General features: G+C 44.6%; 1 protein-coding gene across 2 annotated transcripts in view; it reads right to left on the bottom strand.

Moving 5' to 3' along the window:
• Positions 1-23,559, bottom strand: part of CCDC149 (coiled-coil domain containing 149) — a 97,382-nt gene that overhangs the window by 3,483 nt on the left and 70,340 nt on the right. The window contains exons 8-12 of one of the 2 annotated variants that reach the window (XM_012737471.3): positions 23,053-23,137; positions 19,931-20,075; positions 11,145-11,221; positions 9,676-9,708; positions 4,964-5,080 (exon numbers count right to left, since the gene is read on the bottom strand). In XM_012737471.3, coding sequence (XP_012592925.1) covers positions 4,964-5,080; positions 9,676-9,708; positions 11,145-11,221; positions 19,931-20,075; positions 23,053-23,137 — 457 coding nt within the window. The remainder of the gene's footprint in view (positions 1-4,963; positions 5,081-9,675; positions 9,709-11,144; positions 11,222-19,930; positions 20,076-23,052; positions 23,138-23,559) is intronic. The other variant, XM_012737473.3, reaches the window with a different exon arrangement.

Consider the following 23,559-nt stretch of genomic DNA (forward strand, 5'->3'; position numbering starts at 1 on the left):
ATAAGCACTGTATCTGAAAAGGAGACTATTACTGGTGCTTATAATGAAATATGTGAATGTATAAATAAGTGAATTAAGTAAACCTTGATTTTTTAAGAAAATAACCATTCAGATCTGTTCATCCAGGATAAGGTAGGTTAGTTCCTAATAGGTTTCTTGGATTCTGGTGTCTCCCTGCACTAATCCAACCTGTTGGGAGAGGATCCTTCCCTAAAGCTGTGCCACCCAGTGGGATTCATGGACCAGCAGCATCACCCAGGGGGGGCATGATAGACATGCAGGATCTCTGGCCCTGCCCCAGAATGACTGGTTCAGAGTCTGTACTTTAATAAGATCCCAGGCCACATGGGTGCATACTACAGTTTGAGAAGCACCTCAAGCTTGAAGCACAAACCTCACCATGCCTTTTCCCAGGTATAAAACATTCAAAGGCTGCCAGTGCCTCATGAACAAAGCCCAAGCTCGTGACCTGGCATCCAAGGCCTTCCATGACCCAACATCCGTCTGCCTTTCTACCTGACATTGCAAGTCCTCTCCTTGTTCCCTGCTCTCCAGCCACACTGAGCCCTTCGTGGTGCCCTGCCCCTGCCCCAGGGCCTTGGCTTAAGTGGTAGATTCCTCCACAACTATCATTCCCTTACATATGAAGGGAATGATAATCCAGTTGGTAATCCAGTCGGTAATCCATGGTAATCCAGTCGGCTTACCATGAAGCCAACTGGATTAAATCTGGCCAGAGGTAATAGTCCCAGCGTCCAAATTCCCTTAGGCTGTGTCTAGACCTCCTAGGGAACTTAGTGTATTTTATTCTCCCCACTCAACTTATTTTATACATATAGTTAGCTTATAACCGCCTTAAATATGAAATCTTGCCTGATTAGATTTTTAATTTTGCCAATGCTCTATAGTGGGGGCTCAGAAAAGAGTGGGGGCTCAGAAAACAGTTTGACTGTATGAGCATATACATGAATGCATGAATAAATGAATATATTAGTATATATATTTAATGATCATTCATTAATATATGAAAGTAATCCATGAATTTATGGTATTCATTTCAGGGAGTATGCAGGTTGCTATCTTGAAAGTTCTTAAGATGGTACTTTTTTGGGGGGAAAAATAGATTTCTAACTTGCACAAACATTTATCTACATCTAAGGTAGCTCAAGCAAAGCAATCACATAATTTTCATACTAACAAATGAAAATTTTTATAGTGGTTGTAGAGGGGACATGAGAAACAGTGCATCAAAATGAGCATGTTTCTAGCATAGTGGGGAAGCTTTATTCAAAAGGAGTAAATTATGGTACTTTCTGCAGCTAAATTTTTCATCAACGTGAGATGAATAAACTCCTTCTGGAAATTACTCTTATGAAATTACTTCTTCCAGGACACTTAATAGTATATTCTGGTGCCCCTGAAAAATTAATTAACCTTACTCGTAACAACCTAACCCCTAAACCATCTGCGGTGTGTTTTTACTGTGGGTCAGGTTAATCTTCTCTACCTTAATTTACATCTAAGTGAGGGTGGTCTAAATTACACTGGGGAATTGCAGTTGCTGGTATTTTGCCTTGTGCCATTTCTTTAGATGACATTCCGCTCATGTCCAAATGTATGAATCTCTTTTAAAATGGCAAAGCTCTGAGATTACCAGGGAGAACTTTTTAACTTCTGAGGGGGGGTGGGGTGGGCAGGAAAGATAACTCTGCTGTCCTCATTATAGGCCAAAGCACAGGCACAGTAAGGAGAAGAATGAACACAGGCTGTAATCCTATTGTTTGGTCCCTATCAGGCATTTACTTTTTCTGAGAAAGGCTAGATTTCCATAGCCTCAAGACCACAGAGGTACAGGGGCCAGGAGGTGGGACTGGATTATGGGTCAACAGTAGGATTTATCAATAGCAGCCCCCTTCCCCCTTTTGTTTTATCCCAAAGATATTCAAAGAGTATACCCAAGTCATTATCAGGAGACAAAGAAAAGTTATTGAAGATGTCACAACTGTTGAACTGTCACTAGGATCTCTGGTTGCTTGCTGTGGGAGTGAAATCCTCCTTTAACACTAAGATTCCAGACCGTTAACTCTTAAGCTGTGGTACTTTTCTTTCTTCCTTTAAGAACAGACACTTAGCATTGCCATTTCCATAAAAGACTTCTGAACTAGCCAAGAGTAGGAAAATATTATTACAAATAATAGTAACTATTCTGTGCTGTTTTAGCAAACAGAATTATCATTAATGCTTATTGATAACAACATACATATCAGTAATGATGAGGCAATCAACTGATATAATGCATTATGGCACAAATAGTATGGAAACAAAAAATATTTCCCCTGAAAGATGAAGACGCAGTATGTCTTTGCATAAAAGATTGCTAATCCCCTAAAAATGTGTTTTCTTCCCCTCTGGCCCAAAGGGGACATTTGTCTCCCTTTGTTAACTGGTCTCTGATGAGCTTTGTCCTCCCAAGTGTGTGCTGCTTTCAGTTGGAATTAATCAGAGATGCAACAGTGATGAGGCCATCCCGGACGCTGACAGCCGCTACATAAATGCTTCCTTGTTCCCACCCAGTGCTGGCGACGGATGACTGGAACAATGAGAGCTAATGATGAAACTCTGGAAGCTATCATTTTGAATCAGTCCATTACTTAAGCCGCCCTTGTGAAAATCAAGCCATGCTCAGCTCCATGTCAGGTTAGCAGGCCCAGGCCCACCCCTAGGCTCAGCCCAGAATAGACAGAGGGCTTTGGATCTCCATGTGGACAATGCATGCAGGCATGGAATGGCCATCCGCCAAGACATGTTACAGGCCACACAGCGGGCCACGGCGTTTGTTCCAGGCCAGCCTTGCACACAGCCATGTGCTGCTGGCTGGAAAGACCCAGCCTTGCTTCCCGGCCAGTGTGGAACCTACCAGAGTCAGGGGGCTCGCTTAAGGAATCCCCCCCCCCAATGTACTTGTGGAGTCTTTCTGTTGAGATCCAAGACAGGTGCTGACTTCCATTCTCACCACTCCATGTATGTACTAGGATGAGTGATTTGAGCAGGCTTCGAAACACAGGGTGCATGAGCGAGCCTTGCTGAGACCAGCTCTGATGAGCAGAACTGCCCATATGACCCAAAGATGCATGAAAAATAACACACAGTAGTTGCTGTGAGTTCTAAGTTTCGAGGTGGTTTGTTTGTTACACGGGACTAGCTGAGTGACACAGCGGGTTAATCCATTTTGATAAGAACACAGTTTTTAGGTCAGGTAATCATAAGGTTAGAGAGGTAGGCTAGGCCAGCTCGCAGAGTTGAGATTTTAAGAGGGAGACGGCTGAGAGCCGCTTGGGACTTTTTAGCAGCCTACAAACACGATGGCAAACAGTCCTCCAAAGCTTTACGCTACAGTAGCAGGATGAAGACAGGAATGAGGCAAGGAGAGTCCATGAGGCAGGAAATCCAGGAGGGGAGCCATGCCGACAGGACGATGAGGGTCTGAGCCGAGCCAGGTGTGGGGGCTACAGAGGTGTGAGAACTCTGCAGAAAGAGCTGGGTACAGACCAGCTGTGGGTGGGGAAGGAAGGCTGACAGGGTGGATGGCTCTGAGTTTCAAGCCTGAGTAGCTGAGAGGGTGACAAAACAGAGAAGAAGCAGGAAGCGTTGGTGGTGTCACACTTGAGAAGCCCATAGAATATTTGGGATGGAGAGGTAGAAGGGGGCAAGTTCAGGTTCTGGGAAATCTGGGACTATAACTCTGCAGACGGAGCCCAGTGAGGGGAAAATACTTTGAGAATATATTTATGGAGGTGATGATTTAAAGACATGAGTCTTTAGAGATGGAGAAGAAACGTGGATGTTCAAAGAAAGCACCTTGATACTCGCATGCTGGGTACGTAAGTTATCTATTGCTGTGTAACAAATTACTTTAAAAACAAGCAGCTTAAGACTCAGGAGTCTGGGATCAGTTTAGCTGAGTGGTTCTGGCTCACGATCTCTCATGAGGTTCTCATCAAACTGTTGCTCAGGACTGTTGGCGTCTGAAGGCTTGACTGGGGCTGGAGAATCTTCTTCCAAGATGGCTCACGTGGCTGAGGGCTGGAGGCCTCAGTTCCATACCACGTGAGCCCTGAGCATCCTTAGGACGTGGCAGCCAGCTTCCTCCAGAGTGAACACTCCAAGAGAGACAGAGCCAGGCACGAGTCTCATGTCTTTTACGACCCAGCCTCAGAAGTCAAACACTACCACTTCTGCTCCATTCGGTTAATCACACGGACCGACCACGATACAGTGCAGGGGAGGACTACACAAGGGCATGAATACCAAGGGGTAGGGATCATCTAGTGCCACCATGGCAACTGGCCACCACACTGGGGGTGGCAGAAGAAGAGAAGCAAAACTTCCAAAGATATGAAGGACAGTCTTCTTGGGGAAACCAGACTGTCGCATGGGAAGAGATCTGGCTTTCACACCTTCTGGCTCATCTGAATCCCTAGGTGGGTCTTGGATCCCCTTCAAAACACTCTGCCCCCAAAACTGTCTGGCTGGTAGAGGAGAAGCTTTTCTCTCCATTCCATGGATTCCCAGACCACTTACCACGTGCCAGGCAATATGCCAAGATTTCCCCAAGGTTGGCATCATGATGTCACCATTTTATAGGAAAGGAAACTGAGGCTGAAGTCCACTAGCCCAAATTCTCACTGCCAATGTCATGTGGGACTGGAAGATGAACCCACGCTGTCACCTCCTGAGTGCCCACTCTTAACCTCTACGCCACTGGTCCCAGGGTGCAGGGGCCTGCATTCTTCTGCTGAAACCTCCTAACAAGATGAACCCATATGAGCCACAGGAGGAAACGTGAGGATGCCCCACCGGTGCCATAGCAGCTGCAGGAAAGAGAAGGGACTGATGTCCACTGAGTCCCTCCTCTGTGGCAGGCAAGGGCCAGGCAAACACGAAGAAATCAAGGTGCACTCACCATCCTTGGAATTCGCTTTGTTCTCGGTGGGCTGGTCAACTGACTTCAGCAGTGGGGATCTTGACCGCTGTATGGTGGGGAGACTGGGGTCGCTGAACAGTATGGTGTCCTTGCCCCCTGTTGGGGAAGTGGGGAAAAGGGACATTTTTATCATCAGTGGAGTTGGGTTACATTCACTCCCACATAATTAACTGGCTGTTCGGGTTAACAAGGGACTTTCTTCAATGGTAGGTTAATGCACGGAAGAGAAATGGCCAGCAGGCCCTTCTGTAGCGTGGGGAAAGAGCAGTGAGGTCCAGGGCCAGCTGCCTGTGATTAAAGACCTTGACTCCTTCCTGAGTCTGCTCAGGGCTGGCTGCCCACAAATGCCACCACTGAAGGGCAGCCTGTTATGCTGGCTGAAAACTGAGTGGCTTTGATCTGAATGAGATAATAATGATAATAATAACAGCAGAGTGCTTTGGCATGTACGCTTTGCAGCTACGCTAGAGAGTCTGTGTTCTGGACATCATCCCTTGCCAGCTGGGTAACCTCAGGCATGTCATTTGACCTCTCTGGACCTCAGATCCCTCATCTGCAAAATGAGGAAGGATATAACAGCATCCACCTCATTAGGTGGCTGTGAGTATGAAATGACTGGTTCACATAAAGGACTTAGGTGTTTAGTCGACACTCAATAAATGTCACCTATTGAAATGATTACAGTGTAGACAGCACTGCTATACACACTACCTCTGATTTAATTCCATTTGGCCTTTTCGATTGAGTAACTCTGTCATAAGGGAGGTATATCAAGTCCTCCAAACTATCACAGCTAAATGTTCACTTAGAACTGGCGGTGCCATACCAGCGAACCTGTCTACCTATTGGTATGAACTCCCTAACTGGATGCAGAAAGTCCCAGGCACAGGGAGGAGGAAAGGGAAATCATTACAACACTGTTTTGGAGGCCGTGGTGAGTGTGGAGGGGAGGTGCAGGGAATGTGGCTTTGAAAACGGAACACGGTGAACACACACACACAAACACAGAACACGTGGACATAGAGCCATGCCACCCCCAGGGGTCAAGAAAGCCCATCAGCTGGGATTTGATTCCAAACTTTGGTCCATGAGGCCTTGGGATTCTCTCATTGTGCCAAAAATGAAATCCCCAGGGGCCACCTGACCAGCCTATGCCTATGCTTAACTGTCTGGTTTTGAGCAAGAAAGACCCTTCTCTAAAGCTGTGTGAGGCCGAGGCACTAAGGTGTCTCTAGGGCTCAGATTAGAGACTCTAAAACTCTATGATTTTGCTCAGGTTCAGCAGAGCACAGATGGCATTGGTGTAAAGTCACCCACTCCTCCTTTGGAGAACCAGGTGAACTGGGGGCATAACTGCATCACTGTGCCCTGGGTCCCTCCTAGTTTTTTATAATACTGTCTTCCCATCAGGCCATGTCTTATTAACTTGATTTCCAAGACTGTGGTAGAGAGTTTGGCACATGGTATGTGCTTAATGAATGTCTGATAAATGTCTGAATACATGGCCAACACATTCTTGGGAATATTGATGTCTGGTGGGCGTGGGTGCTAGGGGCTGCCTCGGGCAGATGGGGTATGTCACTAGCTGCCACGGGCTCCAGTTGCTGTGCTATGTGAAAGTCATCCCAGGAGAGTAGAACCTGACAAGAGCCAAGCATGAAGTTCTGTACCAGCACAGCTACTGTTTCACGTGGGGAAAAGGCCATAAATCTTCAAGGCCAAAGTCAGGAGAGGTTTCCCAAGGAGAAGGGTTGATCTGCAGCTCAGGATGCTGTTAAGAGGCTCTCAGAATGAAGTCGACACAATCAGGGCCCTCTTTGTGCTGCAGATACAATCTGGAAACACCTGGATGGATTAATGGTGATCCAGGCTTTGGCTTCCATGAATTGACAGCAGGTTCCTCAAGATGGATTTCTTCTGTTTCTCCCCATCAAGGCAACATTTACTGTCCCCAAGTCAGGGACCAGATGGCATTTCTTGACCCATATCTCTGTAGCAGGTGGGTCAGCAGCCCTCTCTCCTTCAGAGGACTCAGTAAGAGACACATTCTGTCCCTCTGGATTCCAACTAGTCTTCTAAATCCCCTCTGCCTCAGTGGACAAAGAATCAGAATTAGGGACAGAGGAGACAGGTGACTACAGCGTGTGACTAAGGCAGCCTGAGGGAGGCCCCCAGCCGTTCCTGTCCTGAGGAATTCTTTAGGGCAGAATGTCCCCTTGGCCCTATCCAACCACAGGGTCATTGTGCATTCTACAACGCACAATCCACCTCTCCAAAAATCTGAGCAAAGAACAGGTGGAGAAGGGCAATGGAAACCACCATTCATTCACATCTAAACAAGGTAGGGGTTGGGGAGAAGACAACTACCTCCCTAAACTGTTCCCTAAAGAGCTCATTTCCTGATTTTAAGGTAAAATGCCAAGATTTGGCCATTCTTGCCCAATATTTGAAGGATTCAAACAACTTTCCTAAAAGGCTCTTTGTTCTATTATTTCAAACCAAGTCCAGATTCTATCTCTGTTGACTATATTGGTGCTAATCAGATGGTCTGTAATCTTGCACATTCATTTCTATTCTTAGGACTAGAGGATGGGGAGGGGGTCAGGGTGGTCCACAAACTGAAGTCAAACTACAACCAATGTAGAACACAGGCCCTTACATTCAACTGGTATTTGAGTTTCTAGAAGCTCTCCTGACTCCTTAGGGCACAAAAATCCCTCATCCCCATCTCCAAAACATATCACATGCTTTCAAACCACTCATTTTATTCCTTAGGCTGATGCTTGGAATGGAGAGAGAAAGAAAATGAAAAGCTCAGAGGCCAGACTCTGCTCTTGCTAGATTTTTTTCTGGCTTTCCGTGTTTTCTTCTAGAGCATGAACAGATCCAAGAAACAGCCCATCAAATCCACTCAAGCACCATTCTCCCTGTAGAATTGGACAGAGGGCTGAGGGAAGGAGGCCGACAGGTGGGGTTTTGGGAGAGGAATGATATTCCTTCACAAAGGGGTGTGGACAACGGGGCCCACCCTCCCCTCTGGCTTCCTCACCGTAGGCCCATACTTTTTATACCTGTCCCAGAAAGCTTAAACAATTTAGAATATGCTTTGCTATCCAGATGCTCCTCTACACAGGCTGTGGCATGTATCAAATGCGTCTACTTCCCAGCAAGGTGACAAATTTGCCCCAACTCTAGCTAATTGCATCAAGAGCGCTACACTATTGGCTGAGAGGGTGAGGAGGGAGGGAGAGGATAGTCAAAGAAAAATCACTGCAGGCTCAAAGTCCAGCAGACATTGTGCTTCGTGGGAAGGAGGGCTGGGCCCCTCCACCACTACCTTTTAGAGTCTCAGGAGACATTCACTGTTCTGGTTTCTCCTCTCTAATCCAGTTTGCTTCATCAACTAGTCTCCAATTGACCTAATCTCCCCCATTCTTTTTTCTGCATTGTAGTTACCCAGTACTGGTAGAAGAACACTGAAATGAAAATCTGAACACCTAAGTTCTAACACCAGCCTCTGTGGCCTTATGCATCATCTAACTTTATGGGCCTCTGTTTCCTTATCTAAAATGAGGCGATCAAAGTAGATCAGGAAAAGGAACAATGTTTTCTGTCATGTGTCAGCTCTGACAAAGAGCCCTTCCTGGAAGGGCAATGGGGAAGACTGTTCTGAGGGCTGGATCTGAAATCAGCAAGGAAGAGTGATGTGATTGATTAGCAATGTCTGCCACTGGTGTGGGAGTCGGTGCTGTAAAATATATATCATGCTTTCGCCATCCTTGAACTTTCTCCTCTCGACTGTCGCTTCCAGGTGGAGCATTTGATGACCCCTCACATCATTCCCTCACACACTTAATGTCTTTATCATTCATTCAGAACTGAATTATGGGCTATTTTGTATTTTCCTCTCACTGCTTGATGTGTATTCGTCTTGGTTCTCTAACTGGACTGTAGGTTTTTGGAGGGGGCAAGGGGTATGTCTAGAATGCCCGGCATAGCACTGAATCACAAAGCCAATGTTCACAAAAGTGTCAACACATTCAGGGGCTAATTTTCAAGATGTTGGTAAGTAAGAGAAGTCAGTAATTCCCTGAGCTCACTGGAACGCAGTGCCTTCCCGTTGGCTGAACACTATGATTTGGCTCCTACTTGGAAAGAGAAGAAGAAGAAGAAAAAGAGGAGGAGGAGGGGGAGGACATACTGCCTCTTACTCCACTATTCAGTAGGTTAAATAGAAACACATAAAACAATGAGTAGACAGGGCCTGGTCTGACTCACACTAGGAGGCTCTTTCCCCACTTACTCTCCCCACGGTTTGGAAATATAATACGATGCTTCATCACAGCATCCTTCATCACTGCAGAGAGTGATGCTATGGCCATCATATCAGCTGTATCAGATCTGGGGAACTGCTACTCTTTTCCCTGTCCTCCCACTTTGTATCTGTGTGGAGGCCAGAGATTAGAACAAACACGGCCATGACACAAAATTCATTCCGCCAGGTCCCTCAAAGGTCATTTCACCCTTTAATATTTGTTCTGTACTAATTGAATTCTCTGTTTCAATTGACTGTTCTAATCAGAAAAGTTCAAGGTAAGGTAGATAATGCATTTCTACTTATGTACATGCAGGGATGACATAATGCACTGCTGATATTAGCCACAAAAACAGATATTTCAAATAGAACATACTCCCAAATCCTATTGAAACATTGTAGCTCAGGCCTTCAGGCAGCAAAAAAGAAGGAAAGAAACAATTGTTATTGCATACTAGCCATTTGAAGTCTTACCCAGACCAAACAAGACCAGAGAGAGAAAATTCTCAGCATTTGTTCACTTAGTCAACTTCCATCTTTTTAGATCCATTGTAGAAATGAAAGAGTGAGGAAATTTCGCCAAGTCATTTTGAGGGGGAAAAAACATCAAAACCCCAATACATGCACAGAAATGGCAATCTGTACAAATAAATCACAAATTTTCCCAACTGGGTTGCAATTCAATGCAATGAAAGAAAGGCCTTCATGGAAGATGAGGTTTTAACAGCATCAAAAGGTTCCTGTGCAAAATAGATCCTTCAAATCCCCAGGACGGCACTTGCCACTAATTAGTTCTGTTAGGTCTTTTGACATCAAGTTCAAGGAATCGCTGCTAAAAATTCCAATTTACGAAGCAAACACCCAGGCAACCTAAGGCAGCTATTCAGATTTACATTTAAGAAAACCTGATGTTGTTGTCCACCTCCCTGTGGTAATTTTTATTTATCAACCACTCCAGGGAAGCAGCCCACATGATTCAAGGGTAAAGGAGACTAGTTTGTGCAGAAAGGTTAAGTAACTAAAAATATATGTACAACGTGGCTTCCAGGGAAAGAGGAGGTGGTGGAAAACGATAAATATAAGTTTCCGAAGAGAGTAGACAAGGGGGAATGGCTGAAGGGGGGTTTCATGAAAGGGGTATTTTACCAAGACAAATGGGGTAAATGCAGCTAATTAAAGGGAAACACAGTGTGCAAATGGGAAAACAATTTTTCCATAGGAAATTTTGATTTTGAAGCTGCAAAAAAATCAGATGGGGGAAGGGAGGGGAGGGAGGTTGTGGAGTACATTTGGGTTAGAAAAATTGTTGGCTCTTATATTCATTTTTAGTACTGGTGATTAAATCGAACAAATCTTCATGCGTTCTCACATTCAATTTTAGGACGGATGATTAAATTGTACAAATCTTTGTAAGTTCTTATATTCACTTTTAGGTCTGATGATTAAATTCAACAAATCCTTATATATTCTTACATTCATTTTTAGGAGTTGTGATTACATTGAATAAATCTTTATAAGGTACCTACAGATAAAAAAAGTAACAATTCACTACATTGACAAAAGTTTAAAAAAATATACAGACATAACAACAATTTCCGAATTCAGGTGAACAAAACTTCATAGTTCCATTCATGAGATCCTGAATTCTTGTATTTTTCTGATTCCACATCCCCCCACCAAAGTGACAGTTTCCAAGTTTAAAACACTTGTAGATTTTTTTTTTTTTTTTTTTTAGCAATGAGCTCCAAACAAAAGGACATTAAAAAGGTAGACTCTTCTTGAAAAGTATATGAGAGCTTCCTTTTCCTGAAAAATGAAAACCAGTTTTCAGGAAGTTCTGCTTACCTGGAAGACTCCACAAACCAGAAACTTCCAGAGTTCTTAATTTTTTTTCCAGCTCAGCCACACGATTCCCTAGGATTCTGGAAAAGGGGAGAAAATGACATGAACATCCCATCAGCTCTCAGGGCTGTGAGGTGGCTATCTGGGAAGCCCATGAGTGCCCTAATAAGTTTAGCATATATACTAAAAATGGAGCATTTGTTTGTATGTATGTATGTATGTGTGTGTGCATAAATAATATATACTCTATTGAAAGAACATATAAAAATCAAAAAGTAAAATGAATGATTAAAAAATAAAATAAAGAGGTCATTCATGTTAGTCCTCTCCCAAAACATAGTTCCCCTGGGAAGCTAAATAATTATTCCACCACTGCCCAAAACATCTTATAGAATTTCTGTTTGGGAAGTGCTCATTTTTAAAGATGACAATGAATTGTGAAAATCCTTAGCAGTGTCACACTTTGGTTCTTTGGGGTGGATCTGACTTGTGGAAACAACCAAGTCTAACAAATAAGACTGGTGGGCACACTTGGTAATGTTGCTTTGAGTTAGTAAATAATCATATCAGACCCAACTTTTGTGTTAGTGATGTCCATATTCTTGATACCTAGCACAATGCCTGACAGGTGCTCAATACATATATTTAATTAAATAAATGCTTTTCCTTTTTCATGGCACGTAAGTATCTATGGAAAGAATAACGAGTAGGTATTTCAAAAGAGGTTTCAATAATTGCAGAATCATTAAGATAATTAGGCTGCTTTCCAAGGTGACTATTTTGACTCACTGGGATATATAAGTGCTGGAATGTGCATTTGAAAAGATCATATTGTTTACTTGGAAGTCAAACTTTGTCTATATGCATGGATAGACATGTGGGCATACATTCTTCCCTTTCACTTTATACAAAATTTAAATATAGTTGGGAAATGATTTGATAGTCATCTAAAACTTCAATCAGTTTCCTTTGGCCTGGAAATTGAAAAAATAGTCTTTACTTTATTTTGGGGATTTTCTTAGCATTGCTGTGCTAAAATGATGTGGAAATCACCTTAATAGCAAAGTTTCAATTCCTTTCAGCAGGATAAATCAGAACACCAGAATTATTCTCCTGCCTCTCTTTATATTCCAGAGATAGCTGCACACACCCACATACACACAGAGACATGAATATGTATATATCTGCACATATATATGGCTTTGGATTCAACCTCATTTTACCTGAATTGACTTGTACCATCTTAATTAATATTCCCTTTGAGTTCACAGAAAACTCCAGAATTACTATGTGTGGTTTTCTTCATCTAAATACTTAGAGCTTTTCTTTTCTTCTTTAAGTCTTAAAATTCTGCATAGTCTTTATCAATTACGTTCAATTTTCACTCCGTTTGTTGGGTCTATTTTGCTTTCATGTCCCTGACCCTTCAATAGACACTATTCTTCGTAATCTCATTTTCAATATTTTGCACAGACCTTCTGATCCAAGCTCCCTTTTCACCAGCTGATGGGTTTGAGATGCAATCACACCAGTGCTCAAGCTGACGCCTGTTTCTTAACAAGATCAGATCATCTGTATGTGGCTGCCTCTTGGAAACAAAAGATAAGGCTTAACTCTTCCGTGGATGCCAAGGGATGCCATCTGAGCGACGTTCAAAGGTGTGGTGAAGAGACATTTGGTTATATTTTTTCTGATGTTTCTGGATAGCACAGCCTTCCCCTCAGAAATGGGATGAAGTGAGTTTGCTACTCTCCCCAAAAGTCTACCTTCAGGGACCTTGCCTACGTTTGTCAGTAATGGCTGTGTTCTTTGGCCTGACCCTTACTAGCATCTGATGCAGGGCTGGGGGTAGTAAAATGGATGCAGTAGAAGTTATGGCAGTAGAAATAATAATAGTAGCACATCAACAACAATAGCTACTGCACTACTGTTAACACAACGGCCAACTGATCTTTCGTGAATCGTCTGTATGAGTCCCAGGCCATGCTGAACACCTGCCTCACTTGCATCATCTCACCTAACTGGCAAAAGCCCTGTGGTGTGCACTGTATTACCACCCTCCTTTATGCATTGGACTCTATGTAACAGAAAGGTTAAGCAGCTTGGCCAGGACACACAGTTTATCTAAAGCTCTCTCTTTTCCCAGCTCCTAGCGATCTCATCCCCCACACTCTCTCTCCTCTTCCAGTTAGGAAACAGAGGCAAAGAAGTCACTTAACTCGATCAAAAACACATGCAGGACTCAGTTGGCGGGGAGTCTGGATTGGAACCCGAGCCTCCATTTGCCTCTGAAGCACATGCTCTTAATCCACATCCCATAACGGCACTTGAAAGCAAGCCTTCCCTTGCTCTTTCTCATGCCTGCACCAATACTACTTAAAAACTGTTCACATTGAAATACGGATGCAGCCACAGCTGACTCACAAAATATAACTCAAGATGCTTCAAGTGACAAAGAGGGACCTCCTGGCCAGCTTCACACTGAAAGAACACGGCAGGGAGCCCGCAGAGCCTGGCGTGACACAGCCCAGGGAGAGGAGAGGGCCTATTTAGTCTTTCTAGCCAGTGGTACTGATGGGTGGAGAAGGAAGAAGTCAAAAGAGGGTGCATTTGACTCAGTTTGACCTATTCAACAAACAACTCCTCAGGCCCAACTCTCTGTAGAGCACCGTGCCATAGGATATAGGGGGTGATGAAAAGAAGTGGACCCTATCCCTGCATTTGAAGGACTAACAGTCTGGTTGGGAGACAGACACATGCATACACACAAACTCACGTGCAGTGCCAGTGGAAGGCTTAATTAATAGCTGCTATTTATTAGTCACTCCTTCTGTACCAGGTTTGCACGCACACTCCGTAAGTGTCTTGCAACAGCTGACGAGGCAGCTCTTATTAGCCTCATTTTGTAGATGAGGGAACCAAGGCTCAGAGAGGTCAGCTAACTTGCCCAGGGTCACACAGCTCGTAAGCAGAGGAGCCAGACATAACCTGGGCCTGAGAATACACAATTCCTTCAGAAGAAATGCAGAGAACTGCAGGGCAAACTGGAAGATGAATCCAGAGAAACTGGTAGGGACCCAGATCATGAATGATCTTGTTGCCATGCTGAGAATGTTCAGACGTTTATACATTGGCATGCGGGAGTGTGAAAGGGTTTCAGCAGGGCAGTAGCATAAGGAAGTTCAGGCAAAGTATTCTTGAGGCGCAGTTGAGAATGGTCCAGAGCAGAAAGAGCAGCCAGAAGGGCACCACCCAGGTGGGGGTATGGCCCAAGCCAAGCCAGTGAGGATGCAGAAGGAATGGGCGATGGTAAGGAGGTAGGTGAGGGGTTTGAGATGCCTGCGAGGTGCCCACACAGACACGCTGGATCTACGGGGAAAAGGCAAAGGCCTGAGAGTGCAAAGCTGAGCGTGCAGGGGTGCGTGCGTGCGCGCGTGTGTATTTGCCAGATCACCACCAGAGTTGCCAAGTCGGGACAGGGCACTAGATGCCTCCTGAGGAAGACAAGAGAGGGCTGGAGAAGGAACAGTTGGAGGGGAAGAGGAGAGCTGGGGCAATGTGGGGCTTTGGAAGCCATGGAGAGAGAGTTCAGGTGGGTAAAGGTGGGGGGTCAATACTGTCTTATTCTAGAAAGCGGCCACGCAGGAGGGAAGTTGAGGAGAAGCTGCTTAGAAAGAGAGATGATTCAGGTTAGCAGAAGGGATGAAATTCAGAATCCAAGTGGCAGAGCTGAGACAAAAGGCAACTGAGAGAAAGATGAACAGAGATGACTCTGTGCGTAGTTTAGCAGGGAAGAGGAGGAGACAACTAGGGCAGTAGCTTGAGGCATAAATAGGCTTGAGAGAATTTTCTTCTTTTTTTTGGTAGGATGGGGGAGATATTAAAATAAAGTTTTCATGTAGTTGTGGGTTGCTTTAGGACAGGGGGATCTCGGCATATGTCCACTCAGCAGTCTAGGAAAGTCCTCCAGAGGCCAGGCCTCCAGACAGACTCCTCGGCAGTGGTTTCAGATAATGAGGACACCATCGAGGGTGGGATTAGGAAGCTGCAAAGCCAGGATTAGGTCAAGAACTGGCCACTGCTGTGCCTGCTCTCTGGACAGCACGGGGGGGGGGGGGGGCAGGATCGCCTGGGAGGGTCTTTGCAGGAAGTCTGGCTGTAAAGGGAAAGCAGCTGGCGGTGGTCCCTCCCCCCTGGAGCCGCCCCTCCCACCACACCCGCAGATCTCTGCTCTGATCCACGACACCCCCTTCTCGCTGCTCCCCAAGATCTGGAACTTCCGAGCTCATTCACCACTGGCCAGGGAGGGACAAGAGGCAGCAGCTGTAGGCACAGCGGGAAGGGCACAAGGAGGCCGCCACGTCCTCACGTATTTACCATCCCCACCCCACCATGGCAAAGTCACGGGCTTGCTGGGCGGGACACGAGAACCATGTGGTGTGCGGTTGAGACCCGGCTCTTACAGCGGCCTCCTCTACGAGTGCTTTGCCACCCAGTTTAAAAGATAAATGAACCTCATCCCTTCTTCAGCCATCATCAGACAACTGCCAACGCATTGGCAAGAAGTCCCTCAAGCAAATTGCCCATTAATTGAACGTCACTCAAAATGTGAAGTGCTAGGTTTCTTCATCAATTCTTCGAGATGGCTCCCACCGGACCCTCTCAAGGGGGGCAACTGTCAGGCAGTAGAAAGCCAGCAGGGGAGCACATGCTAACAGAAAAGAACACCTTCATTCCCATTTATAATGCGCCAGCAAAACAAAGCTATTTTATTATTTCAGTTACAAAAGGCTAAATCGTGGGGAATAACAGCAAGAAGACCAGACTCACATTCTATTCTTAGCCCTCACTCCATTTGTAGTATAATTAGTTTCTTTACATGCCCCCAAATAAAACATTTATTAAAAGTTTGAAACGTAAGACTTTCTAAGTATTAAAGATGGCACATTAGGCACCTTATGTACTGATCTGAAGCAATCTCTAAGATCTATTGTCACAGGGGAAAAAAGCAAGGTGCAGAACAATGAAAAAAAAAACCATTTTTTTTGCATGAATACTAGTCACCATTTGTAAAAAAAAAAAAAGAATATGTCTATATAAATATATGAGTGTTTATGTGTGTATATATAAATATGTTATGTACTTGCTTATCTTGTCTATGCATCCTTTGGAAGGGTATATAAGAAATAAGGAATGGTAGTTTCTTCCAGGAAGGGGATTTGCGTATCTGAGAAGAGCAGTTTGGAGATACACTGTTGTTTGACATTTTAAAATTTAAAGCACGATGGCTCAAAAATTAATAAAAATAGTTAAACATGCAAAAGCACATTAAAACAAAAATAAACATGGCCAAACGAACATGTCTGTCTTTCTCAATAGAGGGAGAGAGTGCTGTGAACCTGGAGAATGCGTGTGTTTGTGGTGGGTATGGTTAGGAGATTAGGAAATCAATCTGTCAGAAGAGGCCAGAGTCCTCCACAGAAGAGTGTCGAGCCAATGGCAGCCTACAGATCCTGCCCTTGGCAGGCAGTGGGGACTCAGCGCGGCTTTGCGGTGAGGCTTGTGATGTGCTCAGAACTGAATTGGCAGGCTGGGAGGAGCGGGTGGGGTGTGAGGATGGAGGGTATGGAGGGTCTCCCCAAGGAAGAGGTGATGATCTGGGGGAAGGAGGCAGAAGGGGCAGGAATGAGAGGCACCCTGAAGGCCCATGGTAAGCACTTAGGAAATATGTATCCAATAAATGAATGCGGGAAAGTCATGAAGCTCAGCAACCACCTGGATGTGCACTGAGGGAACAAAAGCAAAAGGTTAGAAGACGATTCAATCATCCTTCATGAAGTCATCAGGAGCACTTGCCGTGGGCCCAGCACTGGTCTGAGCACTGGGAGACAACAGAGACTGAAACGACCAAACAATGGATGCCCGGGACAGCAAGTGACATGGAATGTATCTAACCTGGGTGTTACGATGGAGGACACAGCCCATTAGATATTCTTTAAATCATGCTTTAAATGGTTGTATAATATTCCATTTCATGCATTTGCCATAATTCTAACCATGCTCCAATTAGAAGACATTTGGGTTTCCATTTTTCCCCCTTATCAATGAATCCATAGTAAACAAGCTTATATATATACATCTTTAGGGTATCATTCTGGATTTTTTCTTAAGGATAAACTCCTAGAATCAGACCATCTGGGTCAAAAAGCACAAACATTTTAAAGTGTTTTAAAACATCCTAAGGAATGGATGTCGACTCATTGAATTTGAGGAGCGGGAAGGTTATCTAGAGAAACTGTCCCCCTTGCAGCTGGAAATGTGGGTCTTGCCCTTGACCAGGTGGTAGGGACAAGAGATCTGAGAAGAGTCTGCAGAGAGTGAGAGGCAAAGACAGAGACAAGGAATGAGGTCCCCGAGGTGGGGGAAGCAGAGGAGAAAGAGAGAAGAGGTCAGGTAGGCCTGTGGTGGGGGTGGGAAAGGGAGGAGGTGGGAACAGGACAATTTCCATCTTTAAACCCAGTGAAGATGAAGATAGGTTTCCAAATGGAAATCTGGATGTGGAAAGAGACTCAATGGAGGCAGTCTGCGGATGCTGGTGACCTGCAGAGAAAGAATGCAGCTGACAATGCAGGAAGAGGTCCTGGGAGGTACGGAAGCCAAGGTCATCCTGTGCATGGATTCCCTTGGGCTTACTAGTAATAAAATCCAGAACTCCAACCTTCCCTCTTGCAAATCCCTCTGAATCTGCATTTCTAAACAAGCACCCCTGCACCTCCCAAAAAAGTAATTTTTACACCCTCTGCCCCAACTAGAACATGCTTACATAGGGAGGCTGTTGAGGAAGTGGAGGTGGTCTTCCTCATAAAGATTCCAGGTGAGTGGAATTCCTGGGAAGGCAGCAGGGCTGAGGAAAGGTTTTGGGGGTGGAGGGTGAAGAGGCAGAAGCCAAAGGAGGGCAGGAAGTTGAGGAGATTGAGAGAGGAGGTCCCAGAGGAGCAAAGGCCCTGGCAAGAAAAGGAGAGGAAAGAGGGTGGGCGGTGCCCTTCCTGGGGGAGGGAGCGCTGGCTTCAGGGCAGCAGCACATTGAGGGTCTCAAGACAAGAAGTCTCATTTTCTCAGTGAATGAGGAGCAGAGGCCACCTGCTGAGAACAGACAGGCTCAGAAGACACAGAAGGCTTGAAAGAGCCCCACCGAGGCACGCAGTTGGGGGGCGGGTCACGAGGGGACACGTTCTGCTGCCCAGCCTCCCCGTTCCTCCTTCCTCCCTTCAGAAGTATCTGAATTTCAGCATCTGGCTTTTCATCCTTCAGCTGAGATTTCATTTTTCAAGAATGTTTAAACCTTCTCCTGTCAATAAATTACCCTTGTCATCCCTTCGCGATTGCCCTGCCTCCCCTTGCTGCTCTCTGCTTCCTTCCACATACATCTTAATCTCTTGTGCGATCTTCCCCTCACTCTCTTTCTTCTATTTTGTTTTTACAATGTTTTCAATCATCTCCCAGCTGCCCCTCTCCCGTGCCCCATCCCCCACCCCGCTGGGCCCCCAGCCCCCGCTCCCTCCCCTCCTTGCAGGAGGTCTAGCTCCCCTGCCCAGTTCTCCCACACTTGCATTGTGGCGCCCCCTGTAGGTCTTTCAAGCAGGACCGGCTAAGTAGTTTGCAGGGCACAGTGCAAAATAAAAATGGGAGATCCCTTGTAAAAGAATGATGAAGAATTCCAAGACGGTGACAGCAGAGCATCAGACCAAGCTCGGGGACTTTCTGAGCAAGGGTTGCACACCCATGAAATATCTACACACTCCATGTGTAATATCTATTGTTTTAACTTACTGTTTATTCACCATGCTCTGAATATGTTCTTCTTTTTCTTTTCTTTTTTCCTTTTTTTTTTTTTTTTTTTGATACAGAGTCTCACTCTGACACATGGGCTAGAGTGCCGTGGCATCAGCCTAGCTCACAGCAACCTCAAACTACTGGGTGCAAGCAATCCTCCTGCCTCGGCCTCCCGAGTAGCCAGGACTACACGCATGCACCACCATGCCCTGCTAGTTTTTTATATTTTTAGTGAAGACAGGGTCTCACTCTTGCTCAGGCTGGTCTTGAACTCCTGGCCTCAAGTAGTCCTCCCACTTTGGCATAGGATTGGCCTAGGAGTGCTAGGATTACAGCCGTGAGCCACCACGCCAGCCTGAACACTTGTGATTTTGCCTCTGTCATCTCTAATGGCCACATCAATCTACTTTAAACTTGCTTGATTTTATACACCATAGCCAGCATGCTGTAAAAAACAGATAGACATTCTGCTCTAATTACTACTGTTCCTCTCCACCATCTTTTTTGCTCATCTGGAAGAGTGACATGAGATTCCCTTATAGGCGAGACTGCCTGTGGCCGTTGACGCTTGGGTGGTCCCTGCCATTCAAAGAACCTCAGTGTCACACTGTAAAGTTCCAAGGGCATTGAGGCAGTTTCTCCCCTAAAAGGTGACCTGGAGGAGATGAGGTCAAGTCAGCCAGGCAATTACCCTATGGAAATCACCCATGCAATATGAGTCACTCGGTGCATGGCTCAGAGTGCAATGACCAGTACTATTTCCTTGCTTGACTCCAGCTGGTAACCAAGTTATTGATACAAAGCAGAAGCACCATTTTAGTTTAATACATTTCCTTCTAGATGTGAGGGGTCTCCTTCCCTTCATGCCCATGCCTCCACCTGGGCGACATTCACTCTTGGTAGCCTCATCTCACTTCTCTCGTGCACACCCCAAACCCAAGGGTCCGGCCACTTACTTGTTGGTTTGCCTCTGATGCTGAATGACCATGTTTTTCTCGTGGATTGTCTCTAACAGGGCTGTTGCCAGAGATTTCAGGTCAGAAATGGACTGTGGAGTTGCTGGGAGACTGCATCCGTGATCCTCAGACAGCAAATCCTGAACTAGGTGGAATACGAAATTTATAACTCAGTCGTAATTCTTCTGGAACACTGGGATCCAAACCAATGTTGCTTCTCTCTGGACAATGAATGGTTCCCAGCTTCTAAACACTAGTATCTTATATGGAGAGGCCACCTCGAGTGTCCAGAATAAAACAAAATAAAATCCAGCATGAGGGCCAAACAGAAAGGAGGAAGTCCTCACGGACTTCTATCCGTGATTTTTACAGAGAATGATAATATTTGCATTTGTCTGGGACTTTAAACAATGACATATCAACTAACTCATTGAGACTTAAAATTGGAAGGAAAAAAATGCTGGGAAGTATTATTTCCATTTCATGGACTGGAAAACAAGGTGTAGATGAATTAAGGGCCCTGGCTGAAGGTCATGCAGCCATGCCAATGACAATGACACCTAGCCCTGAGCTCCTTGCTTCATGTCAGAATTTCCCACGCTGAGATATCCTTGGCAGGTGGCAAGATAATTTAGGAGATTATTTAAAGTGCAAAATACATTTCATATTTTAATAGCTTTGTATTTATTTGAAGGTATTATAGAAAGGAATATAAATGGCATAACAAACCAGTGATTTCACAGATGCTACTATTAATACTTAGGACAAGGCCAAGTAAAATGAGTCACTTTAAAATTGATTCAAAGAAAAATATTAAGCAAATAATAGCAAGGCGAAGCATAGATATAGCAAGAGATTTCATAGCAGACTGCAAACGTCTAAATGTTGGGAAAGAGTACATTACACAAAGGCTAGCTGTTCTTGGATGCTCATTATTCCACAAACTGCCAAACCACATTCATGGCCAAGTTCAAAATGAAGCCAAACAACACACACAGTTCAGTGTAACTGAAGGACTCAGACCCATTTGATGTGGCCCATCTCCTGTGCATACCCCTATCCTGGATGAGTCTCTGTTGGTAAATCTGCAATCATCTATGGACAGCTTTGATAGAAAATTCTTTTTTATTTTTTGACCAGTTTCAAAAGTGTTTACTTAAAAAAAAAAATCATTTCTTATTTGTTTCCATGCCACTTATATAAAGGAATATTCCAAGTGTGGTTTGACAAGTTTAGCACATAGTAGGACTATCACTTCCTTTATTCCAAATGTCATGCTTCCGTTAACATAATGTAAGGTTTTCTTAGCTTCTTTGGCAATGAAATGCACCTGATGAGTAATACGAGAACAGTGTCTACTAAAATCTCTATGCCTTTTTCACACGCGAGGCTGCTAAACCTCCGCTCTCCCATTTATGTCTGGCTGGACTCAACATTGCTTAAACCGTTCTCAGAGGCCGCTGGCCCCAACCACAGCATGGCAACAATCTATACACACAACTGCTGCTGCTTCTCCCACTGTCATTTCTACCCTTGGGTCAATCAGATGCTCCTGCGTATGTGTCCTTTCTGACTCTGAATGTCCGTTCTTCAAGTCTGGTTTGGATTTTTTGATGCACTCTTTAAGGGCAGACAAACTAAGAGATAAATAAAAAGACAACAACAACTGGTACTTCCCTACCAGATAGAAAAAAAAAATTAGTATAAATCTTTCATTATATATTTTTGAATATCATTTTCTATATGACTATACACAGATATACAAATTCGTACAATGTTTTTTCCTTAAAAAATGGGGAAAAGCCCCACTTTTTTCACTTAATATTTAATAATATTCTTCATAATTAATATCCCATAAAACCTAAAACCTAATGACTGCTGGACATTTACGGCGCCTCCAAGATTTTTTATTATGACTAATGTACGAAAAACTTTCTTGTAGCAAAATGTTTGCAATATGTCTAATTATTTCTTGCTGGTTCAAAGACGGCCAGTTTGAGGCTTTTCATAATAGGTTGCCATAGATTCGTATATTCCATTGACCAATGCCAGTAGATTGTTGGTAGTATGCCTCTCATAATAGGTGTTCTAGTAAGGGTGTGCCAGATTTGCAGTTCTGCCACAGCGTTTGTGTGTGGCTGGCATCCCTCACATCCATGACAACACTGGGTACCAACATCCAAAGATGGTTTGCTATATATGGTATCTAGATCTAAACTTAGATGGGCTACTTCACATTTTTATAGAGTATTGTAGTTTTCTTTTTAAAAACAATCCTAGGGTGTTCTTTTCTGGTTGAGTGGAAAAAAGAAGTTGCTTGGAAAAGAGCCTTGGTTGTTATGTAGGCTGGAGACTCAGCACTTTTTTTTAAGCCACTCCAGCGCTGATTAAGACCGCCACATGATAGCTGCTGGGCTGCACTATCAACAACCAAAAAGTGGGCCAACCGAGCATGTTCAACTTGAGGCGTATGCTTAGAACTGAATTCCAAATAGTAAGTGTCAGAAGCAAGCTCTCTGCTATTTATTCCCCTGGACTGTTCCTGGAAGATCATTATTTTTCATTGGAATCGACAAGAAGGAGGCACAAAATTGCAATCAATAAAAGCTTCTTTGAAAAAGGCACCTATTCCATGATAAGATGCTTTCAGCAGCTATGGGACTTTCTGTTCTGATCATAGAGGCCAGGAAAAGGAGAAACTCAAGGAGGCTGAAAGACATCCTTTGAGATGCTAAATTGGTCATTAAGGAAGGGAAAACATTCTGGAAAGGAGAACACAGTATAGGGGAATATACCCAAATGGGGTCCAGTCATTAGAAAAACTTCCAAGGCAGCGGTTCTCAAAGTGGGGTCCCTGAACCAGCATCAGTATCACCAAGGAACTCTTTAGAAATACAGTACATATTCTCAGGTCCTACCCCAGATCTACTGAATCAGAAGCTCTGGGGTGGGGCCCAGTAATCCGTGTTTTCCCAAGCCCTCCAGGTAATTCTGATGCAAGTGGAAGTTGGGGAACCCCTGCTCTAAGGAGCACCGTGGCTCCCAATCCACAAAACCAGCAGTTTGGAAGAGACCAGCATTCTACGCTCACAAGCGGCCCCTCCCGGAGCACAGGATCCTACCTTGCTTTGCTGACAGGACTCCTGTCAGAGCGCTGCTGCTGGATTTGCCCTGGCCCTTTGAGTTTTTCCGTCTCTCGAGAGCATTCTAAAGCAGCATTGGGAGAGAAAAAACCCACTGTCAGAAAAGCCAATAGTGGAAAAATACCAAGGAGACGCACCCTCTCCCGGCACACAGGAACTCCTTGCAAACTCCAAGTGCTGGCTTAAAACTTAGAACTAACTCCAAGTCCCTGACAAACAGTGATAATGATCATGGGCCTGATCAAGAGCTTTTTTGTAATGGTGGCGCATGGCAGAATGACAGCAATTACAGTCCCCTGTATACAAAAGGCACTCAATGCATGTTTGTTAAATCAAATCAAATCTGAAGCAAGAACACAGTTTAATGTGTGAAGTCATAAGTTATGGAAATCCTTTCTGAATAGACATAGACGGTGACTAGGGTTATTTTCATATGCCAATGGTGGTATCCGGAGGAATCTTATGGCTGGATTGGAAAGAAAGCCA

This window comes from Microcebus murinus, chromosome 3 (genome assembly GCF_040939455.1).
Source record: "Microcebus murinus isolate Inina chromosome 3, M.murinus_Inina_mat1.0, whole genome shotgun sequence".
Lineage (NCBI taxonomy): Eukaryota > Metazoa > Chordata > Mammalia > Primates > Cheirogaleidae > Microcebus > Microcebus murinus.